The 23,961-nt window shown below is 38.8% G+C and overlaps 1 protein-coding gene across 3 annotated transcripts in view; it reads left to right on the forward strand.

The window, feature by feature from the left end:
- Positions 1–23,961, forward strand: part of LOC110543623 (trimethyllysine dioxygenase, mitochondrial) — a 72,609-nt gene that overhangs the window by 14,619 nt on the left and 34,029 nt on the right. For all 3 annotated transcript variants that reach the window (XM_060374358.1, XM_060374357.1, XM_060374356.1), the window contains exon 3: positions 10,100–10,276. In XM_060374358.1, coding sequence (XP_060230341.1) covers positions 10,100–10,276 — 177 coding nt within the window. The remainder of the gene's footprint in view (positions 1–10,099; positions 10,277–23,961) is intronic.

A 23,961-nucleotide genomic window follows, 5' to 3' on the forward strand; every position in this document is an offset into this window, starting at 1 on the left:
GCCTCAATCTCCATGGGAAAGTGTTTAAAGCTATAGACCAGGAATATTACAATCACAGAAAGTATTACAAGGTAAAGGGTAGACAGTGCTTTACCCTTTGTATTGATTTCTAAGGCTTCTGAAAAAATTTCAAACTGGATAGTGTCATCACCGTCCAAGGATGGAGTTATGTGAGGGGAATTCTGAATGCTTGTGAGAAAACTCCAAGAAAACAAGAGTCTTGCGACCTCAGTTTGTTCAAAAACATGCAGTTGTTCTTGGAATGTGTTTCTGTGTTTATCCCAGGAGTAGTGGATAAGAATGAGTTTACAGTTCTTGTTATTCATGTGCCTCTATGGAAAAACTTTTTTTGTCACATGTGGCTTTTACTATATTATAGTAAAAATGATCAATCAGAAGGAACCAAACTGTTTCAGTTTATGTACCATAGTTCTGAGATTGAGAATTCTTGAAATAGCTTATAGACCATACCAACTATTATTCAAAAGTTTTTCATAAAAACCTTAAACTCTGATAACTAGGGGAAGGGGATCAGGGGTAAGACTGAGAAAAGGTGGGACTGGGAGGAGACAAGGGAGAGGGCTACAATTGGGATGTAATGTGAATAAATTATAAAAAGAAACATTGAACCATCAATGTTTATACCCTCTGTCAATAGATATGCATGTGAACCGGGTGACAATAATATTAATGCTGTATAAAGGTCTACAGTGATTTTTACTTTCTCATTTTCTCATGTCTTTATACCTGCATGAGGCTTAATTTTCTTCCAGGGACAAGTACAAAACCCTTGCAATTATCCATCTCTCCTCAGTGGGCACACAGCCTAGCATAAGTGTCCATCTTTCCAAACACAAAATGTTTGTTGGAGCTTTTCAAGACCCTTTAATTATCTCCTTCATTGGATCATCTTGTTAGATTTCTGGGTATTCTTTTAGTGTGTTGCTTGCCTACACAAAACCCAGGGAATGGGCTTCTCTGAACTCTTCTCCAAATCAAGTTAGTTCACTTTAACAGCATAGTTGCTGGTTTTCTTGTCTACTCTTATAGATATACTGATAGTAGAGCTAGAGTCAGAATAAGGAATGTTTAAAACAGACCACATGTTCCTATTTTTATTACTTAAAATTCAATATTTTTCTTGAATAAATGTTTATTTTTAAAATAAATTTTATTGTGTATATTTAATGTACATAACATGATATTATGAGATGCATGTAGACAACAAAATGATTGTTTATTAATAAAATTAACATTTTATTCTCTCAAACAGTTGTTTATTTTGTGTACAAGCACAGCTATAATCTCATATAAAAAAATTCCAACTACAGTACACTATTAACTATACCCTCCACATTGTACATTAGATTTATAGTCTTCATCATCTTACTACTCTGCTACTTTGTATCTTATGATCTATATTTTATATTTCCTCCCAGTTGTCTTTTTCCCAGTAACCACTGCTTTATTCTCTATCTCTGTATAGTTGATTTTTTTATTTTCCATACATATGTGAAATCATACCATATTTTCTGTTCTGTATTTGAGTTATTTCATTAAGCAATATGTCCTGCAGAGCCATTTATATTGTGGTGTCCCGACCCGCAGGACTGTCAGCATGGACCCTGGAGCAGGGAGTGGGAATGGGATGGGACAAGAAACAATAAGAATGGAGACAAGACAGTATTCTGATCAAGTCTCATTTAATGCTCTTTAGGTTTCAGCTTATAAGGGGTAAGAACTAGTTTGGGCAATTTGGGGGGGAGGAACTAGTTTCAGTGAAAGCAGCAAAGCAGAATGTTCTCAAAGTGGGAGGAAAGTTCTCAAGCTATACCTGCCAAATCTAAACGGTTGAGCAAACGTTTAAAGAACAAAGAACACCTGTGGTCCAGGGGTGAAAAAAATCACCATGCCGTGCTAAGCACACTGTGCTTCATGGATTCCAAGCAGGCTAGAATCAAGCAGCCATTTTATGGCTCCACACATTGTGGCAAATGGCAAGATTTTCTTAGTTGTCTGTCTGTCTGTTTGCCTGTCTGTCTGTCTATCATTTTAAAGACATTTTCTCTTCTTTGATTCTATACTTTGTAGTCCAAGATTATCTAGTACTTATTATGTAGCCTGTATTGGCCTCAAACTCAAGATCCTCCTATCTCAGCTTCCTGAGTGCTAGGATTACAGACCCATGCCTTAGGGAATTAGCTCTGATGAAGAAGAGAAGCCAAAGTTGGAGGCGGTGAGGGCCTAGCTAACTGTGATGACTAGCTTTATGTCAACTTGTCACAAAGTAGAATAATCAGAGAGGAGGGAACCTTAATTGAGAAAATGCTTTCATAAGATCAGGCCATAGCCAAGCCTGTAGGTCATTTTCTTAATTAATGATTAATGGTGGAGGGCCCAGCCCTTTGGTGATCCAGTGGTCCTGGATTCTATAAGAAAGTAGGCTGAGCAAGCCATGGGGAGCAAACCAGTAAAGAAGCACTCCTCCATGGCCTCTGCATCAGCTCTTGTTTCCAAGTTACTGCTCTGTTTGAGATTCTGTTCTGACATCCTTTAATGATGAACAGTGGAAGTAAGCCAAATAAACCCTTTCCTTCCCAAGTTGCTTAGGTCATGGTGTTCCCTCACAACCATGATAACCCTAAGACAAAAATTGAAACCAAGAATGAAATATTGCTGGTGACAGACCTGACCATGTAGTCTTTGGGAGGACTGTGTTAGAAAGGACTTTGGAACTTTGTGTTAGAAAAGCCATTGAGTTTGAGAGCACAGTAGGCTATTCTGCAGAAGCTTGGAAGTTAAGAATGTTGAGGGCAGTATAGATAATGGAGTCCTGGCTTGTCAAGTTTCAGAGAGAAGCAAAGACTCTCAGGCCATTTGCATCAAGAAACTGTGATGTTTGGTCAGCTGCAGCTGAAGAATCAGCTGTGAGTAACAAGAGCCCAAAACCACTAAAGTAAAACCTTTGCTTTTCTGGGACAATAGATGATGGTCAGTTGAGGCTGAAGAATCAGTTATGATTAAGAAAAGACCAGTGTCATTGAAGTTAAGTCTTCTGGGAAGTGTTATCACAGGACCCACACACGGAAGCTGCGTTCCAGAGGAGGCCAAGGTTTTACCTTGTGATGGCAGCTAAACTTGGTAATGTAAGAGCCACCAAGATGGTACTGGTTTTGAAGCCATGAAAGGGTCATGGAGAGTAGCTGAGGCCTGGCACTGTACGGCAGCTCTGGGGAAAGCCCAAGAGAGGTTACTGATGAAAATGCAACCCAGTTTCAGCAAGAGACCCCAGCATTTTTGATATGCCACTACCATGAGGTGACCATCACCAAAAGCAGCAGTGGTGGAGTGGAGCCAGCCAGAGCCTAGAAATACAGCTATATGTGCTGCAGAGAGAAGAGCTGGAAAAGTGACCCAAGCCCTTTGGAGAAGCCCAGAAGATCATGAGTGGATCCCAGGCATTGGAATGAATTATTTATACTGTTGCAGTTTGGTAGGGATTTTTGGGGTGAGTGTACGTCATTGGCTGGGGCTGAGGTGCTGAGAATTCTTCATTTGTATGAATATGAATTTTAGGTGCTTGCTGGACATGTTCTCACAAGGAGAGAAGAAGAAGTTTAACCTGAAATCTGAAATGACCAGGCTATTTAAACACCTCAAGAGTAGGAGGGGGGGGGGTTAAGGCGACATGCACTAGAACATGCAGGCTGAGGGGAGGGAGGAGACAGTCCTACTCCTACCAGTCTCAAGAGGAAATTTCTGGGGTTTGAATACATCTCATCCTCGAGCCCCACAAATTTGGAATTTTACAGAGACTTTGGATTAGAAAAGTGACTGGATATTTTAGAGACTGAAATTTTAAGTGTTTAATTTTTTTAAAGTTTGTGGAACTTTTAAAATTTGAACTTTATATTAATGTGTATTGGGGATGAACAAGAAAGGAAAGGTTATGGCTTAGCAGTGATAAGTCTATAATTGGATCATATGGTAGATTTTTTTTTTTTTTTTTTTTTTTTACATTTTGAGAATTATCTATACTGATTTCCAGAGTGGCTGCAGTAGTTTGCAATTCTACCAACAGTGAATAAGATTTTCCCTTTTCCTGTATTCTCACCAGCAATTGTTGGTTGTTTTGTTATCCTTTGCAATTCTGACCCAGTAAGATGTTGCCAAAGTTGATTTAATTTTAATTTCCTTAATTGCTCGAAAAGGTGAACACTGTTCGAGATATTTCTTAGCCATTTTTTCCCAAAACTCTCTATTTACCTTTTGACCTACAATGGTGTCCTGCCTGCAAGATATTCTAATGCAATTTGGGCCCAAAACTTGTGAGAGTAACCAACCAATATCTGATTTGACTTAAGGCCCATTCCACAAGATGGAACCCATACCCAACACTGCTTGGGTGATCAAAAATCAGAGACTAGATAGTCCAGGGCTCTGGGAACCAAGCACTACTGTTCTACTGAAAGAATGTAGCAATAAAATGACTCCTAATGACATTCTGCTACATTCTGCGCCTTGCTCAGCCATCATCAGAAAAGCTTAGTCTTGCAGAAAATGGAAACAAACACAGAGACCACCTGTTATACAGAGTGTGAGAGACCTTGGAACACTCACCTCTAAATGAGATCTCTCCATCAAATATCTTCCCTATATCCTGTGGAAGAGGAGGCAGAAAGAATTTAAGAGCCAGAGGGGATGGAGGATAGCAAGAAAACAAGTCCCTCTAAATCAACATGATCCAAACACCTATGAATTCAAAAAGACTGAGACAGTGCAGATCCTGCATGGGTCTGCACCATGGCTTCCTTGGAGAAGAGGAGAGAGAAATAGTGTAATAGCCAGAGGACATGAAGGACACCAAGGCAACAAATAAGGCCTTCTAAATCAACAACACTGACACATATATGAAGTCACAGAGAATGCAGCAGCATGCACAGGGCTGCATGTATCTACACCAGATGAAGGCCTACGACTGAAAGGAGAAGTGGACACATGCCTCCTATTCCTAACCTCGAAGCAGTTTCCAATTGATAACCACTTACAAATAAGAAATTAGTTTTCTCCAAGGGAGTCTTACTGGGGAAACAAACTACTCAAGCATAGGCTACATGCCCAGCATTAGATGGCCAACAGAAAATGACCTCAATGGCATCTTTGGAGGTTATTTGTCTCATAAAGTGATGTCAAGGTATTTCCTTTTTTAGAAAAAGTTATCGTTTATTTTTATTTAATATTATATATGTATGTATATTTTCTTCTCTATTTTTACCCTACAGGTCGTTTGTGTGCGTGCGTGTGTGTGTGTGTGTGTGTGTGTGTGTGTGTGTGTGTGTGTGTGTAAAATGGCTTCCAGTTTAATGTTTTTATGGGATTTCTGAGTGTACAAACAAATGGGTCTCTTTGTCTATATCCATTTATTGTGTCTTTTCTTGGACTCTTTTCCTTCTGTTTGTTTTGTCCTATTCTGATGTGTTAGTCTTTGTTTTTATCATTTTATTTATTATTTTTATCCCTTACAAGCCTGTTTGTTTTCTAATGAGAGAAAGGGAATAGATCTGGATGGGAGTGATGGTGTGGAGGAACTGGGGGGAGTAGTGCAAGAGGTAAGCATAATCAGGATATATTATGTGAAAAAATCTATTTTCAATAAATAGGGAAAAGGCTAGAAAATAGAAACTAGGAGTATTGAAAAGATGTGGGGAGACAAAGTGAGAAAGAAAGTGCAGAAGTATGCCATGCTCAGAGCCCAGCAGCTTTCCTCTACTCTACTAGGAAAGACTGGGTTCTTGTGCTCTCTTTCTCTCATTCTCTCTCTCTCTGTCTCTTTACTTAGTTCTTATAACTTCAAGCTAATTGGAGTGAGCTTTGTACTTCTTCACCAAAAGATGTATTGTTTTTCAAAGCTTTTCATGACAGAACCTGCCATAGGTAATTGGGATCACAACGGAGAGAGTGGGGATTGAGAAAGAGAAAGGTCAAGAGAAAGAGACAGAAAAATTAGGATTGATTGAAGAGGGCTATTAGTCAGTACTGAAAAAAGCCTCGAGTTTATTTTCCAATTCCTTTTTAATGACAATTCAAACACAGTTCACATTGGTCCAAGGATAGTGTTCATGAAACAGTTAAGCTTGCTTTCAAAGACCACATTCCTGTATGGGAGACACGGTCCAAGGTCTCGCAGACAGGTTAAAGAAACTTGGCAAAAACTCCTGCTTATTTCTGTTTCAAGGTAAAGGCTAAAACATATTTTTCACTGAATAATCTAAAACAAAGCAAGCTTGACAGACAAGCAGCTATCCACAGCTTGAGAAAGAACTTTGGCTTCCCATATTTTCATTATTTAATTTTAATACATTTTAATTAAAATAGATTGTCTCATTTTTCCCCTCCTCTTTTCTCCCTTCAGGTACTCCTAGGTGTCTTCCCTCCAACTCCTGTCCAACTCCCCATTCTCAAATTGAGAATTTCATTATTACTATTACATAACATACCTATTTATATAAGTGTCTGCACACATATATAAATATAACCCTGAAAAAAAATCTTCTCTGTTCAGATCCATGACCCATTTTTTTTTAACTTGGGTTCTTTATTTTCTTGAATTTTTCAGTTCTTTCCATATTCTGGGTATTAATCCTCTGTGAGATGTATAGCTGGCAAAAATTCTCCCTCATTCAGTGTGATTTTTCTTTATTTGATTAATTATTTCTTTGGTTGTACAGAATGTTTTTATTTTGATGAGTTTTATATGGTGTGTGTGTGTGTGTGTGTGTGTGTGTGTGTGTGTGCATGTGTGTATGAGTCTTTGTTGTATGTATTATGTATGGTATGTGTGAGAGAGAAAGAGACAGAGACAGAGAGAGACAGAAAGAGAGACACACACACAGAGAGAAAGAGAGTTCTAGAATGGTAATCCTGCCAGTATTGTTCCTTTTGCTCAGGATTGTTTTGACTATCTGGGATCTTTTATGGTTCCATATGAATTTTAGGACTTCTTTTCCTCATAAAACTTCCTTGTCTATTGTTGACCTTAATTCCTGGGCAAATGGATTCTATCTAAATATTCCTTTCCTACACCTATATTTTGTAGGGTACTATCTAAGTTTTCTTCTAACAATTTCAGTGTTTCAGGTTTCATATTGAGGTCTTGGAATTAGATTATGTGCAGAGTGATAGATATGGGTCTAATGTCATCCTTCTACAATGGTCACCTAGTTTTTCCAGCACCATTTTATTGAAGATGCTGTCTTTTCTGAAGAGTGTGATTTTTGCCTCTTTGTCAAATATCAGATGGCTGTTGTTACATGTATTCATGTTGGAGTCTTCTTTTTTGTTCCATTGGTCTATATGTCGTGTGTTTGTGTGTGTGTGTGTGTGTGTATCTTTGTAGTGTGTATTATGTGTGGTATGTGGGAGAAAGAAAGAGACAGAGACAGAGAGAGAGACAGAGAGAGAGAGAGAGAGAGAGAGAGAGAGAGAGAGAGAAGCACACAGAGAGATTTGGAATGGAAATCCTTCCAGTATTGTTCTTTTTGCTCAAGATTGCTTTGACTATCTGAGATCTTAAATGGTTCCACATGAATTTTAGGAAGTTTTTCCTATTTCTATTAAGACTGTTGTGGGATTCTGATTGGAATTGTATTGAATCAATGAATTGGTTTTGTTACAATGGTCAGTTTCACAATATTGAGTTTACTAATCCATGAACATGGGGGAATCTTTCCATTTTCTGGTATCTTTTGCAATTTCTTCAAAAATTTAAAGTTTTTTCTGTGTATGTTTTAGCCTATCAGAAACTGACTTTTAAAACAATATTAAGAATTTTCTGTTCCCATACAATTTTTCCAATGTCATTTATAGAGAACTCAATTTTTCTTCTGCTGTTTTATTTATTTTTTTAAAGTTTTTTTTTTAATTTTTTTTTTCAATGCAGTTTATTCAGGAACCTTGAACAATCCTCGGACCCTGGGGAAAGCCAGCCCACAGCTTAAATAGCCTCTGGGTAGCCAACCCAGGCGTGCCACGTGGGCAATGCAGATAGGTCCACATACATGGAAGCAAGCCAGATCCTCAGCCTTAGCCAAATGTGGAATTGTTCCTGACAGAGAGCACTCACCATCGGGAAGGTGGAAGGCAGAAACCAGCTCCATCTTTAAGGCATAGCATTCCGCAGCTCTCTCCAGTTCCCCCTTTTTGTTTTAGACGCATCAGGCAAGAGTAGAGGTCTGATCTCTGATATTAGAAATAAATTGGGACTTTGTACCGATGTTCATTTAGGTGTCATCCACCCAAAGAGCATCAGACCCGTCCGATACCTTTTTCTCAGAGGCGGGACCTGGGGCATCAACCCGCATGCAATCAGACATGCTCTTCTCTGGGTCCAAAGCGGCTGACCCTGAGTGCAGTGCTTAGCCTCGCATCCTGAGCATAACATTTTAGCTTTTTATGGTATCCAACCATGCTTGGGGAGAATGTCCTGCTTCAATGGCTGTAAAGGCATGAATGATCATGGCTGCATCACACTGTTGTGAAACTCTAAACTTGCATATATACCACAGGCAAACCAAGGAGACCAACACCAGAAGGCCTGCTAACGCTCCCGTGCCCGCTCATTCCTTCAGATGATTCATGGCTGCGGCAATCCATGTTGATAATCCTGTGGCTAGTCCTGCATCCACTCTGGTAGAATTTACTGTGACCATGGCCACTCTCAGCTGCTCCATCGTAGTATCGAATTCTCCAGTCCAATTACCTAAAATATAGCTCGACAATTGTTTAGACAGATTTGCAGCACAGGAAAAATTCTCATGTTATATGCTAGTGACTCAAAGTCCAGCATATTTTCATTGACAGCCAAGTTGAGCGATTTGCCATAGGGTATCAATTTGCTCCTGCACAAGGTCAATCCTCTGATTGAACACCATCAAGCTTCCTTTTAGTTGAGCATTAATTCCTTTATGTACAACTAAGGCATGAGCTACATTGGCTAAATGATTATTCAGGGTCTGAGCAGTCTGCCCAGTATGACTCATGGCTAATGCTCCGGTGGTAGCTCCAACAGCCACCAATGAGATGGTAGTAACAATGGTGGCTGTAGTTCCAAGATCCCTTTTCTGTCTGAAGAGAGTCATAGCGTGAGGGGCATCAACGGGCACAGGCACCCAGTGAGGCATGCGAGTAACCAGGGCATACCTAAATTTACTAGCATTCCAGCATTGGGCAAAAAAGCAAGTATCATTACCACAATTACTTGGCTCTATCTGGCTAATAATGAATAGAAATGGGTGATATAAACAAACAGGTTTTAAAATGACACCTTTTTCATATACCATATTTCCATGTACTTATGGGTCTAGTTGGAAATACCATTCTTTTTTCTTGATCTATTCTGTACTAATATATTTAAATCTAGAATTTTATAATGTACTTTTATAGCTGGTATCTCATACCTTCTTTTACAAAATTGTTAAACTTTATCATTTTTCAATGTGAGTTTTATAATTACCTTTTCTAATATATGAAAATATCTAAGATATAGATTAGCATTACATGAAATGTGTACATTAATTTCTAGAAGAATTTGTTTCTTTCTAGTTTTGAGATTGCTTATCTGTGAACATGATATTTCTATATGTTGGTTTTCTTCAAGTCTTCTAGAATAGTATTAGAAATTTCTTCATATTGCTTCTCTACATTTTATTTCCAGACATATAGTTTCATTGCTTATGTAAATTTTACTTTATTTTTACTCTCTCTAAATAAGTAAAGTGTTGTATAGGAAAGTCACTTACTTTCTGTTGATTCTAATTATTTATAACTTCAACATAACAATAGAATTTCTTGAAGAGTTCCAAAATAGCTTGTTCACTCTCAGGTATATATCTGAGCTTTTCATATTCTTATGTGTTCTATATACCAAAATCGTACTGTTTCTATCATAGAAATTGTATAGTATTTTTAACAATTGACAAAGGGCTGTCCTTTGTTATTCGTACTTTTTTGTTAGTAAAAGTCTTCTAGAAAAAAACTGTTTTTGACTTTTAGTGTTTAGTTTTCTTAAACAAGTATTTGTTAAATCTGTTCTCTTCCCTAGAACTGCAATATGCTAGCACTGTAATGCGGTTTGATTATGTCTGGCTTCGAGACCACTGCCACTCAGCATCATGCTATAATTCTAAGACTCACCAGCGGAGCCTGGACACTGCCAGTGTGGATTTATGTATCAAGCCACAGACCATTCGTCTGGATGAAACCACACTCTCTTTCACTTGTAAGTGTAAAGGGGACTTGGATATCCTTCTGAAGAACAATGATTTTATTTAAAAAAATGGTTTGGCTCTTTCTAATATAGGGAATTTTTCTGTTAGTTTTCCCCGTTGCTTTGGGAGCAGTTTCAGTAACCGTTTAATTTTGTTATGTTACACCTAGCACCATACTTAATTTTGAGACAGGATAATCTCTAACCTAAAACATTGCAACAATGTCTGCTTTTACCACACTTTGTTTTGTTTTGCTTTGCTTTGCTTTGTGTTTTCTTTTTGAAACAAGGGCCTGTAACATATCAGTGTCTGTCCTTAAATTTACTATGTAGATCAGACTGGCCTCAAACTAGTGATTCTCCTGCCTGAGCCTCCTGAGTGCTTTAGTTGCAGGTATAAGAATCAACATACTCAGCAGAAAGTAGGAGATCTTACTTCCCTTGCTTAGACTTACTCATATCTCCCTGAGAAACTCCTGTACCAGGAGACTAGATTGAATGGCTTCCTGAATACCACTACTCCTGCTGATGTCCTCCTGCACTTCCTGAAAATCATGTTATAGGTACCAGTTACTGCCTCCTGTACCAAGATTACCAGGATCCCAGGCTACATACTCCCTATAGCAAGAAGGGTACCAGGTTTTCTCTGCTTAGGCCCACCCATATTGTCCAGGTACCTCTTAAACTAAGGAAAAAACCTGGGTCTCCCCTGCTTAGGTCTACTTGTATATCCAGGAGCCACCCTTCAGGCAAGGATCATGGGCTTCTGTATCACGCCCACCTGTAGCTCCCAGGAATTTTGCTCCAGAAGTACAACCAGCACAAGCTTCTTTCAGAAACAAGAGAATCTAGCTTAGCCTACTTGGGCCTACCACTGAAAAACTTCTTTTGCAAGCCCCACAGAAGAAAATTACCATCTCCAACCTTCTCGTGAACATTATACATTTCCATATTAAAAGACAGAAGTTTAAAAAGAAAGGCATAAAGGAAGAAAAGAAAAACTCAACCAATAAATTATTCAAGATGTGCAAATCCCAGGACAGGAGAAAAAATAAATGCACACCAAAAGACAAGACAGCATGTCTCCTCCACAAGTTGACAATCATATAATGATGACACCTAAATGTAAGTGACCTCGAAAAACTTCCAGACAAAGAACGTAAAAGAATAGTTACAGCTATGTTCAAACAACCCAAAGACATGAATGAAATGCAGAAGTCAACCCAATATACGAAAACATAATATAACAAAAAGAATTTATGAATAAAAGCCAGGGTGAAATGATGGTAGAAATAAAATTTCAAAAAGTAAAAAATCTCAGTGGAAAACCCCACCAACAGAATAGATCATGTAGAAAACAAAAGACTCAGCCCTTTAGCAGCAGGCAAAGGCCAGCAGTACGTGTCCCGGATTCGCGTGGCAGCTGCACCATCCTCCCAGGGCCCAAGTCTGCTAGACGCCATAAGAGCTCCGCAGGATCGCCATCACTGATGGTACGGCCCGCCTAGTCCCACAGTGAAAGAGAATACGCTATATACTCACCAAAACCAGGCAGAAACGTCATACAACATAGACACACCAGGCTCTGGGCCTCCCAAGCTTGGAGAGCACAGTGAAGAGACCCCAGGACTTCCCAGAAAGCATCGGGACTAGCGACCCAGTCTCCAGTTACAGGGGGACTTGGCGGCAGAGCATCACTGAGCTGGCGGGGCACAACAGCCCTCCAGTTTAAGACTAACCAGGGCCAAACCAGAGAACAGAGAGCCTGGTTACGCCAATCCCTACTGACGTGACCACCCTGAAATCTCCAGCTGCAGCAAGACCTCAGAACCTGGCAGTGACAGCAGCACAGAACTGGTGGAACACATCAAAGAAGCAGAGCCAAACCAGAGAGCAGAGAGCCCGGATACCACGATCTCTGCCAAGTGACCTGCCTGTAAGTGAGTGTACCCTTGAGAATCTGCAGTTCCCCAGATCCTGGGTCCTTCTAAAACAGAAGCCAGGCATCGAACACCCTCCCACCCACACACCCACTTTGGGAAACAGAGGGGCACTAGGGACATTGAAGTTCCTGCTCTGTGGGTCTAATTGAGGAGTTAAGGCAGTTAATGCCAGAAATTGCGCAGCGATCATCACTAGCGCCTGCGACATATACAGTGCAGAGCCCCTCCCACACACTCAAGGGTTCAACATTAGCCATCACTCTGTCCCTCGAGACACACGTCCACGCACACTTACACACACACACACACACACACACATTTGCCCCATTTGCGCCTGCGTACTTTCCTCCCACAGGTACAGCTAGTCCTCAGCACACGCTGAGAGTGCTCAGCTTCCTGAAGAACTCCCCAGACACCAGAGAGAGACAGTACCAGTCTGATCTGCAGAATCCAAAAACAAACAGGGAAGGTTTCAGATAAGCCAATGGCCAGGGGTAGGCGAAAGAACACTTCCAACATAAATAGGACATCATGACTTCACCAGCAAACCCCAAAATCAATGGATACTCCAATTCAGCAGAAGCACAGGAAAATGATTTTAAAGCCATGCTTTCCCAATTATTTGAGGCACATAAGGAGGAAATGAACAAATTTTTCGAAGAGTTGGCCAGTCAATTGGAGGTAAAGAAAGAAGAAATAGACAAAATCCTTAAAGAAACACAGGCAAATATAGCCAAACAAATAGATACACAAGTAGAGGAAAAATTAGTGACATATAAAAAGGAAATGAACAAAGAAATAGAGGCCATCGTAGAGAAACAGGAATCCAAATTCAAACACATGAAAGAAATGGTGCAAGGCATGAAAACAGAATTAAAATCAATAAAGAAAACACAAAATGAGAAAGCCCTTGAGCTGGAGAACTTGGAGAAAAGATCAGGAACCACAAAAGTAAGCATCACCAACAGAATACAAGAGATGGAAGAGAGAATCTCTGGAGCTGAAGACACACTTGCAGAAATTGATATTTCTCTCAAAGAAAAAGTAAAATCAGAAAAGTTCCAATCACAAAATATCCAAGAAATCAAGGATGCTATGAAAAGACAAAAATCTAAGAATAATAGGAATTCATGAAAAAGAAGACAACAGGCTCCAAGGTCCAGAAAATATTTTCAAGAAAATCATAGAAGAAAATTTTCCCAACTTAAAGAAAGATGTCCATAAATATACAAGAGGCCTACAGAACTCCAAATAGACTAGACCAGAAAAGAAACACATCAGGTCACATCATAGTCAAAACACTAAATCTACAGAACAAAGTAAAGATATTAAAAGCAGCAAGGGAAAAAGGCCAAGTAACATATGAAGGTAGACCTATCAGAATCACACCGGACTTCTCATCAGAAACTATGAAAGCCAGAAGGGTCTGGGCAAGTATCATGGAGACTCTAAGAGATCACAAATGTCAACCCAGACTACTATACCCTGCAAAGCTTTCAATCAACATAGATGGAGAAAACAAAATTTTCCATGACAAAACTAAATTTACACAATATCTACACAGCAAACCAACCCTACAGAAGATATTAGAAGGAAAACTCCAATCCAATGAAAACAAATTCACCCAAGAAAACAGGGCATACAGATAATATCCCAACAAAAATGAAAAGAAAACAAGCAATGAAACAGGGTTAGATCATCGACTCCATTACAAAAGGAACTAACATGCATTGGTCACTACTATCTATCAATATCACTCACCAATAAAAAGACACAGGCTAACAGAATGGTTACGGAACCAGGATCCAACATTCTGTTGCATCCAAGAAACACACCTATGCAACAAAGATAAACACTACCTCAGAGTAAAGGGCTGGAAAACTGTTTTTCAAGCAAATGGTTCCAGAAAACAAGCTGGAGTAGCCATCCTAATATCTAATAAAATAGACTTTCAACCCAAATTAATAAAAAAAATAAGGAAGGCCACTATATTCTCATCAAAGGAAAAATCCACCAAGAGGACATCACAATTTTGAATATCTATGCCCCAAATACAAGAGCACTGACATTAGTAAATGAAACATTATTAAAGCTTAAATCATACATTGATCCTAATACCTTAATAGTGGGAGACTTCAACACTCCACTCTCACCAAGGGACAGATCAACTAGACAGACACCAAATAGGAAAATAAAAGCACTCACAGAATCCCTAAATCAAATGGACCTAATAGACGTCTACGGATCGTTTCACCCAAACTCCAAAGAGTATACCTTATTTTCAGCACCACATGGAACCTTCTCCAAAATAGACCATATAGTGGGTCACAAAGCAAGCCTCAACAGATACAAAAGGATTGAAATAATCCCTTGTATACATACTATCTGACCACCATGGACTAAAGCTACACATCAACAACAACAGAAACAACAAAAAGCCGACACGCACATGGAAACTGAACAACTTACTACTCAATGACAGCTGGGTTAAGGAAGAAATAAAGAAAGAAATTAAAGACTTCCTAGAATTCAATGAAAAGGAAGGCACAACATATCCAAATTTATGGGACACATTGAAAGCAGTGCTCAGAGGAAAATTTATAGCACTAAGTGCCTGCAAGAAGAAATTCGTAACATCACATACAAACAACTTAATGGCCCAACTGAAAAACCTAGAAGAAAAAGAAGCAGATACACCCAAGAGGAGCAGACGGCTGGAAATAATCAAACTAAGGGCTGAAATAAATCAACTAGAAACAAATAAAACTATCCAAAGAATCAATGAAACAAAAAGCTGGTTCTTTGAGAAAATCAACAAGATAGACAAACCCTTAGCCAAACTAACTAAAAAGCAGAGAGAAACTATCCAGATCAGCAAAATCAGAAATGAAAATGGGGACATAACCACAGACATTGAGGAAATCCAAACAATCATTAGGTCATACTACAAAAGCCTATATGCCATAAAATTTGAAAATCTAAATGAAATGGATAATTTTCTTGAAAGATTCCATCTATCAAAACTAAGTCAAGATCAGGTAGAAAGACTGAATTGCCCTATATCTCCCACGGAAATTGAAGCAGTCATTAACAGTCTCCCCTCCAAAAAAAAAAGCCCTGGACCAGATGGCTTCAGTGCAGAATTCTACAAGACCTTCAAAGAAGTGCTAACTCCAATTCTCCTCAAGCTATTCCACAAAATAGAAACAGAAGGAACACTACCAAACTCATTCTATGAAGCCACAGTCACCTTGATACCTAAACCACACAAAGATCCAACAAAAAAAGAGAACTTCAGGCCTATCTTTCTTATGAACATTGATGCAAAAATACTCAATAAAACACTTGCAAACCGAATCCAAGAACATATCAAAGATATCATCCACCATGACCAAGTAGGCTTCATCCCAAGCATGCGAGGGTGGTTCAACATATGGAAATCCATCAATGTAATCCACCACATAAACAAACTGAAGGAGAAAAACCACATGATCATCTCCTTAGATGCTGAAAAAGCATTTGACAGAATCCAACACCCATTCATGTTTGAAGTCTTGGAGAGATCAGGGATACAAGGCACATACCTAAAGATAGTAAAGGCAATAAACAGCAAGCCTATAGCTAACATCAAACTCAATGGAGAGAAACTTAAATCAATCCCACTGAAATCAGGGACAAGACAAGGCTGCCCATTGTCTCCATATCTCTTCAACATAGTACTTGAAGTCCTAGCCAGAGCAATAAGACAACTAAAGGAGATCAAGGGGATACAAATCGGAAAGGAAGAGGTCAAAGTGTCACTATTTGCAGATGATATGATAGTATACATGAGCGATCCCAAAAATTCAACCAGAGAACTCCTTCAGCTGATAAACACCTTCAGCAAAGTGGCAGGATACAAAATCAACTCAAAAACATCAGAAGCCCTCCTGTATGCCAAAGACAAAAAGGCTGAGAAAGAAATTAGGGAAACAACACCCTTCACAATAGCCACTAATAACCTAAAGTACCTTGGTGTGACTCTAACCAAGCAAGTGAAAGACCTGTTTGAGAAAAACTTCAAGTCTCTGAAGAAAGAAATCGAAGAAGATCTCAGAAGATGGAAAGATCTCCCGTGCTCATGGATTGGTAGGATTAACATTGTGAAAATGGCCATCCTGCCAAAAGCAATCTACAGATTCAATGCAATTCCCATCAAAATACCAACTCAATTCTTTACAGACCTTGAAAAAAAGATTCTCAGCTTCATATGGAGAAACAAAAAACCCAGAATCTCCAAAACGATCCTGTACAACAACAGATCATCTGGAGGTATCTCCATCCCTGATCTCAAGCTGTACTACAGGGCAACAGTAATAAAAACTGCATGGTATTGGCATAGAAACAGAAAGGAGGATCAATGGAACCGCATAGAAGACCCAGAAATAAATCCACACACCTATGAATACTCGATATTTGACAAAGAAGCCAAATCCATTCAATGGAAAAAAGACAGCATCTTCAACAAATGGTGCTGGACCAACTGGATGTCTACATGCAGAAAAATGAAAATAGATCCATATTTATCACTCTGCACAAAACTAAAGTCAAAGTGGATCAAGGACCTCAACATAAAACCAGATACCCTAAATCAATTGGAAAAAAAAAGTGGGGAACAGCCTAGAACTCATTGGCACAGGAGACAACTTCCTGAACAGAACACCAACAGCACAGGCTCTAAGAGCAACAATCAATAAATGGGACCTCATGAAACTGAAAAGTTTCTGTAAAGCAAAGGATACCGTCATCAAAACAAAACGACTGCCTACAGATTGGGAAAGAATCTTCACTAACCCTTTATCTGACAGAGGACTAATATCCCAGTATATACAAAGAACTAAACAGCAAACCAAGTCATCCAATTAAAAAATGGGGAACAGAGCTAAACAGAGAATTCTCGACAGAGGAATATCGAATGGCAGAAAAACACTTAAAGAAATGCTCAACCTCATTAGCCATCAGGGAAATGCAAATCAAAACGACCCTGAGATATCACTTTACACCCATCAGAATGGCCAATATGAAAAAACTCAAGCGACAACTCATGCTGGAGAGGTTGTGGAGAAAGGGGAACCCTCCTCCACTGCTGGTGGGAATGTAAACTGGTACAACCACTCTGGAAAGCTATCTGGCGCTTTCTAAGACAATTAGGAATAGTGCTTCCTCAAGACCCAGCTATACCACTGCTAGGTATATACCCAAAGTTTGCTCAAGTACACAAAAGGGATACTTGCTCAACCATGTTTATAGCAGCTTTATTTGTAATAGCCAGAACCTGGAAACAACCCAGATGTCCATCAACAGAAGAATGGGTACAGAAATTGTGGTATTTCTACACAATGGAATAAAAAAGGAGGAAATAATGAAATTTGCAGGCAAATGGTGGGATCTAGAAAAGATCATTCTGAGTGAAATATCCCAGAAGGAGAAAGACAAACACGGTATATACTCACTTATATAGACCTATAAGATATGATAAACATAATGAAATCTATACACCTAAAAAAGATAATCAAGAGAGTGGACATGGGGTAAGATGATGAATCCTTGTTTAGAAAGATAGATGGGATGTGCATTGAATGTATGACAGGAGTCTACTGAGCGCATCTGAAAGACTCTAACTAGCAGTATTTTCAAAGCAAAGACTCATGATCAAACCTTTGGCAGAGTACAGGGAATCATAAGAAAGAAGGGGAGTTAGTCTGATACAGAAAGGATAGGAGCTCCACAAGGACCAAATATATCTGGGCACAGGGTCTTTTCTGAGACTGACATTCAACCAAGGACCATGCATGGATATAACCTAGAACCTCCACTCAGATGTAGCCTGTGGTAGCTCAGTAACCAATTGGTTTCCCAAAGTGAGGGGAACAAGGACTAGTTCTAACAGGAACTCAATGACTGGCTCTTTGGCCTCCCCACCCCCCAAAGGAGGAGCAGTCCTGTTAGGCCACAGAGGAGGGCTTTGCAGCCAGTCCTGAAGATACCTGATAAAACAGGATCAGATGAATGGGGAGGAGTTCCCCCCTATCAGTGGACTTGGAAAGGGGCACGGTGGAGATGAGGGAGGGAGGGAGGGCCTGGGAGGGAATGAGGGAGGGGGACACGGCTGGGATACAGAGTTAATAAAATGTAACTGATAAGAAAAAAATAAAATAAAATAAAAGAGTTTATAGAAAAACTAAAAAAAAAAAAAGAAAAAGAAAACAAAAGACTCAGAGATGGAAGAAAAAGTAGAGAAATTAGATTACTCAGTAAAAGTTAGTGAGAAGTTTTTTTTAATTAATTTTTTTTATTTTCTTATATTAGTTACAGGTTATTAACTTTGTATGCCAGCTGTAGCTCCCTCCTTCATTCCCTATTCCCTCTCAATCCCACCCACCCTCCATCATCATCTCCTCCCTGCCCCTTTCCAAGTCCACTGATAAGGGAGGTGCTCCTCCCCTTCCATCTGACCCTAGCTTATCAGGTCTCTTCAGTACTGGCTGCAGTGTCCTCCTCTGTGGTCTAGCAAGGCTGCTCTTCCCTCGGGGGGGGGGGGGGGAGGACGGTCAAAGAGCCAGCCATTGAGTTCATGTCAGAAACAGTCCCTGTTTCTCTTACTAGGGTACTCACTTGGATACTGAGCTGCCATGTGATATATATCCGAGCAGGGCTTCTGGGTAATGTCCATGCATGGTCCTTGAAAGACCCCTGTACCCAGATATATTTGGCCCTTGTGCAGCTCCTGTCCTCTCCAGTTCATACTAACTCCCCCTTCTTTCATGATTCCCTGCACTCTGCCCAAGATTTGGTTATGAGTCTCAACATCTGCTTTGATATACTGCTAGGTAGAGTCGTTCAGAGGCCTTCTGTGGTAGGGTCCTGCCCTGACTTGTTTTCTCCTACTTTCAATGTCCATCCCATTTGTGTTTCTAAGTGAGGACTGATCATCTTACCCCAGGTCCTCTTTCTTGTTTATCTTCTTTAAGTGTACATATTTTAGTATGTTTATCTTATCTTATAGGTCTAGTACCGACTTATAAGTGAATATATACCGTGTGTCTCTTTCTGCTTCTGGGATATCTCACTCAGGATGATCTTTCCTAGATCCCACCATTTGCCTGCAAATTTCATGATTTCCTCGTTTATAATTGCTGAGTGATATTCCATTGTGTAAATGTACCACAATTTCTGTATCCATTCCTCAGTTGAGGGACATCTGGGTTGTTTCCAGGTTCAGGCTATTACGAATAAAGCTACTACAAATATGGTTGAGCAAGTGTCCTTGTTGTGTACTTGAGCATCTTTTGGATATATGCCTAGGAGTGGTATAACTGGATCTTAAGGAGTGGTATAGCTGGATCTTGACAATTCCTAATTGTCTGAGAAAGCAACAGATTGATTTCCAAAATGGTTGTATAAGTTTACATTCCCACCATCAATGGAGGAGGGTTCCCCTTTCTCTACAACTTCTCCAGAATGTGTTGGCACTGAAGTTTTTGATCTTACAATGTGAAGTTTTAAAATATATATATTAACAGGTAAGAGCTAGAGGGACAGAGAGTTTGCTGTAAGATTCTGTCTCCCAGTAATGTCAAAAGCTACATCCATAAAGTCTCACCAACATGGCTGCCTAAACATGAGCTAAACAAGAACAGCAATAGATATGTTAATATGGATGAAGGAAAAGCCCAGGAGGCCTTAACCCTACACAAAGAACTACAGGCAACTGAGGAGTGGTGAAAGTGGGAGAAGTAATCTTCACCACAGAGTACACCAACTGTTTATACCATTTATACCAAATCGTCAGCCCTGAAAACATACATACAAGTAACACTATACAGACTAAGCATGTTATATTTATGTATTTAGAGAAAAACACATACAAAAACAATTAATGAAAAAGAGGCCTTAAATTTGTGTATGTGTTAGGGTGTGTTAATGTGTTGAAAGGTTTGGAGTAAGGAAAGGATATAATTATATTATAATAAAAAAAATAAAAGGAATTTTAAAAAATATCTAAGAATGTGCCCTGGAAAGGTGGATCAGTATGTAAGAGCAGTTGCTGATTTTGCAGAGGATGTAATTTGGTTCTAAGCACCCATATGCCTGCTTCCAACCATCTGTAACTCCAGTTCTGGGGGCTCCAGAGCCCTATTTTGTCCTCTGTGGGCACCAAGCATACACACACACACACATACACGCACACACACACATACACGCACACACACACATACACACACAAAGTACAATTGCATTCATGTAGACAAAACATTTATACACATAATAAATATATTTTTTATATATATGTATAACTATACATACATACATGTAATCATACATACATATACAAATACATATATGTAATCAGAAACTGGGAAAGCTCTAGAATACCATTTAAAAAACCCTAACCTTTGAATTGTGGTCACAGAAAAGTACATAGCCAAAACATAAAGGATAGAAGAAAACCTTGCAAACCAAGAGAATAAGCTGCTCATTCAGGTACAACACCAGAGACAGGACCAGAAAAGGAACTCTGCATTGCATGTTGTATATAAAACTTTAAGAACACAATCTAAGAAAGGTTAGGGAAAGTTACAAGAGAGAAAAGTCAAGTGACTTATAAATGCAAGCCCATCAAAATAAAATCTGATTATTAGACAGAAAATTATAGAAACAGAAAGGTTTGAAAATATGTAGTTAAAGTTCTGAAATCACAACCATCAAACCAGACTACTATACCCAGTAAAACTACCTATTAAGACTGAAGGAGAAGTAAAAACATTCCATGATATAAATAGATTAAAGAAATTTATGATCACTAAGCCAGCACTGCAGAGGATACTTGAAGGACTACTTCAGTCTGAAGAGAAAGATAAAAATACCCAAGAAGTCACAGGTAATCCAATGTTTCCAGAAGAGTTCATTCAAGGAGGTTCAAGAAAACATGACAAAATAGCAAAATGACACAAAAATACACAACTTTCAATAATGTCTCTTGATTTTAATGGTCCCTGTTATTCAATAAAAAGACAAAGATGAGCAGATTTGATTAGAAAGCAGGATGCATCTTTTTATTGCCTCCAGAACCACACCTTACCACCAACAATAGATTAACACTGTAGGGTTAAGGGATGGAAAAATGTAGTCCAAGCAAACAAAGCTAAGTAGCAAGCTATTCTAATATCTGACAAAACAGACTTCAAATTATAACTAGTTAGAAGAGATATGGAGGGTAACTTCATAATCATTAAGGAAACAATCCACCAAGAAGATACTACAATTGTAAACATACATGCACCAAACAGATACATCTGTAAACTACTGTTAAATCCGCAACCACAAATTAAACCAACACAGTGATAGCATATGACTTTAATACCTCACTCACAAATAGACAGGTCAAATGAAAAAGAAAGAAAGAGAGAGGGGGGGAGGGAGGGAGGGAGGAAAGGAAGGAAGGAAGGAAGGAAGGAAGGAAGGAAGGAAGGAAGGAAAGAAAGAAAGAAAGAAAGAAAGAAAGAAAGAAAGAAAGAAAGAAAGAGAAAGAAAGAAAGGAGAAACTAAAGGGAGAAACTCTGCAGCTAATTGTCATAAAATAAACATAAAATCAAAAGGAACTAACAGACTTTACAAAACATTCCAATCAAACACTAAAGAGTATATCTTCTTTTCAGCAGCCCATGCAACTCTCTCCAAAACTGTATTTACTATGATACAAAGTAAGTCTCAACAAATACAGGAAAATTAAACCACAGTGGAATAAAGGTAGATATCAAGAGCAACAGAAACTACAGAAAGTTCACAAAATCATGGAGACTAAACAACACAACTCTACTGAATGATAACTGGGTAAAGGAAAAAATCAAGCAGGAAATGTTAAAATCCCTGTGAAAATACAAGAAAGTCTTGAGACACAATGAAGGCAATTTTAAGAAATTCTAAGTTTACAGCACTTAGTGCCTACGTCAAAAGAATTTAGAGATCTCAAATTAATAATTTAATTATGCACTTCAAACCTTGGAAAAACAAAATGAAACTACACCCCAAAATAGTAGATAAGAAGTGATAAGCAAAATCATGGATGAAATGGAAGCAGAAAAAATAGAATCAATGAAACAAAGAGTTGTTTTTTTTTAAAGATTAATATTTAATAAACCTTTAACCAAATTAGTTCGAAGAGAGACGAGCCATAAATTAATAGGAGTAGGGATAATTAAAAGGGAGATAATACATCAAAGACTGGGAAAATTTAGAGAATCATAAGGATATAGTATAAAACTTATATTCAGCTGAGCTCAGTGGTGCACACCTGTACTCCCAGCACTTGGAGAAGGAGAGGCAGGAGGATCTCTGAGTTCAAGATCAGCCTGGTCTACAAAGTGAGTCCAAGATAGCCCAGGCTACACAGAGAAATTCTGTCTCAAAAATAAACAAGCAAACAAACAAAAGAGCCTTTATATTCCAGAAATATGGAAAATCTAAAAGAAATAGATTAATTTTTAGATGCATATAACTTCCAAACTTAAATTAAGATGAAATAAACAATTTAAACAGACCTATAACAAGCAATTAAAATAAAGAGTGTCATTAAAAATATCCCAACTATTAAAAAAATAGTCTAGGAACAGATGAATTCAGGACAAACTACCAGACCTTCAAAGAACACCAATACTCTTCAAATAATTGAATGGAAGGAACATTTCCAGATTATTTTTATGAAACCACTAAAAACTGAAAACCAAGCCAGATAAAGATCCAAAAAGTTTTTTAAATTGGATTTTATAAAAATTCAAAGTTACATTTTAACTTTCTTTTTTATTTATTTTTTATTTTTATTAATTACACTTTATTCACTTTGTATCCCCCTATAAACCTCTCCCTCCTCCCCTCCTAATCCCTCTCCCTTCTCCACACATGTCCCTCCCCAAGTCCACTGATAGGCGAGGTCCTCCTCTCCTTCCTTCTGATCTTAGTCTATCAGATCTCATCAGGAGTGGCTGCATTGTCATCTTCTGTGACCTGGTAAGGCTGCTCCCCCTTCAGGGGGAGGTGATCAAAGAGCAGACCAATCAGATTATGTCAGAGGCAGTCCCTCTTCCCATTACTATGTAACCCACTTGGACACTAAGCTGCCATGGGCTACATCTGTGCAGGGGTTTTAGGTTATCTCCATGAATGTACTTGGTTGGAGTATGAGTCTCTGGGAAGTTAAAAGAAATAGGATATAGAGCTAAACAGAGAATTCTCAACAGAGGAATATAGAATGGCCAAGCAACACTTAAAGAAATGCTCAACGTCCTTAGTCATCAGGGAGATGCAAATCAAAACAACCCTGAGATTTCACCTTACATCCATCAAAATGGCTAAGATCAAAAACTCAAGTGACAACACTTGCTGGAGAGGATGTCGAGAAAGGGGAACCTTACTCCATTGCTGGTAGGAATGTAAACTTGTATAACCACTCTGGAAATCAATCTGGTGCTTTCTCAGAAAACTGGGAATAGACATACCCCAAGACTCAGCTATACCACTCCTGGGCATACACCGGAAAGATGTTCCACCATAGAACAAAGACTTTTTTCTCAACCATGTTCATAGCAGCTTTATTTGTAATAGTCAGAAACTGGAAACAACCTAAATGTCCCTCAACTGAAGAATGGATAAAGAATGTATGTTACATTTTACACAATGGAATACTATGCAGACATTAAAAAAAAAGGGAAATAATAA

The sequence above is a fragment of the Meriones unguiculatus genome, chromosome X (genome assembly GCF_030254825.1).
Source record: "Meriones unguiculatus strain TT.TT164.6M chromosome X, Bangor_MerUng_6.1, whole genome shotgun sequence".
Taxonomy (NCBI): domain Eukaryota; kingdom Metazoa; phylum Chordata; class Mammalia; order Rodentia; family Muridae; genus Meriones; species Meriones unguiculatus.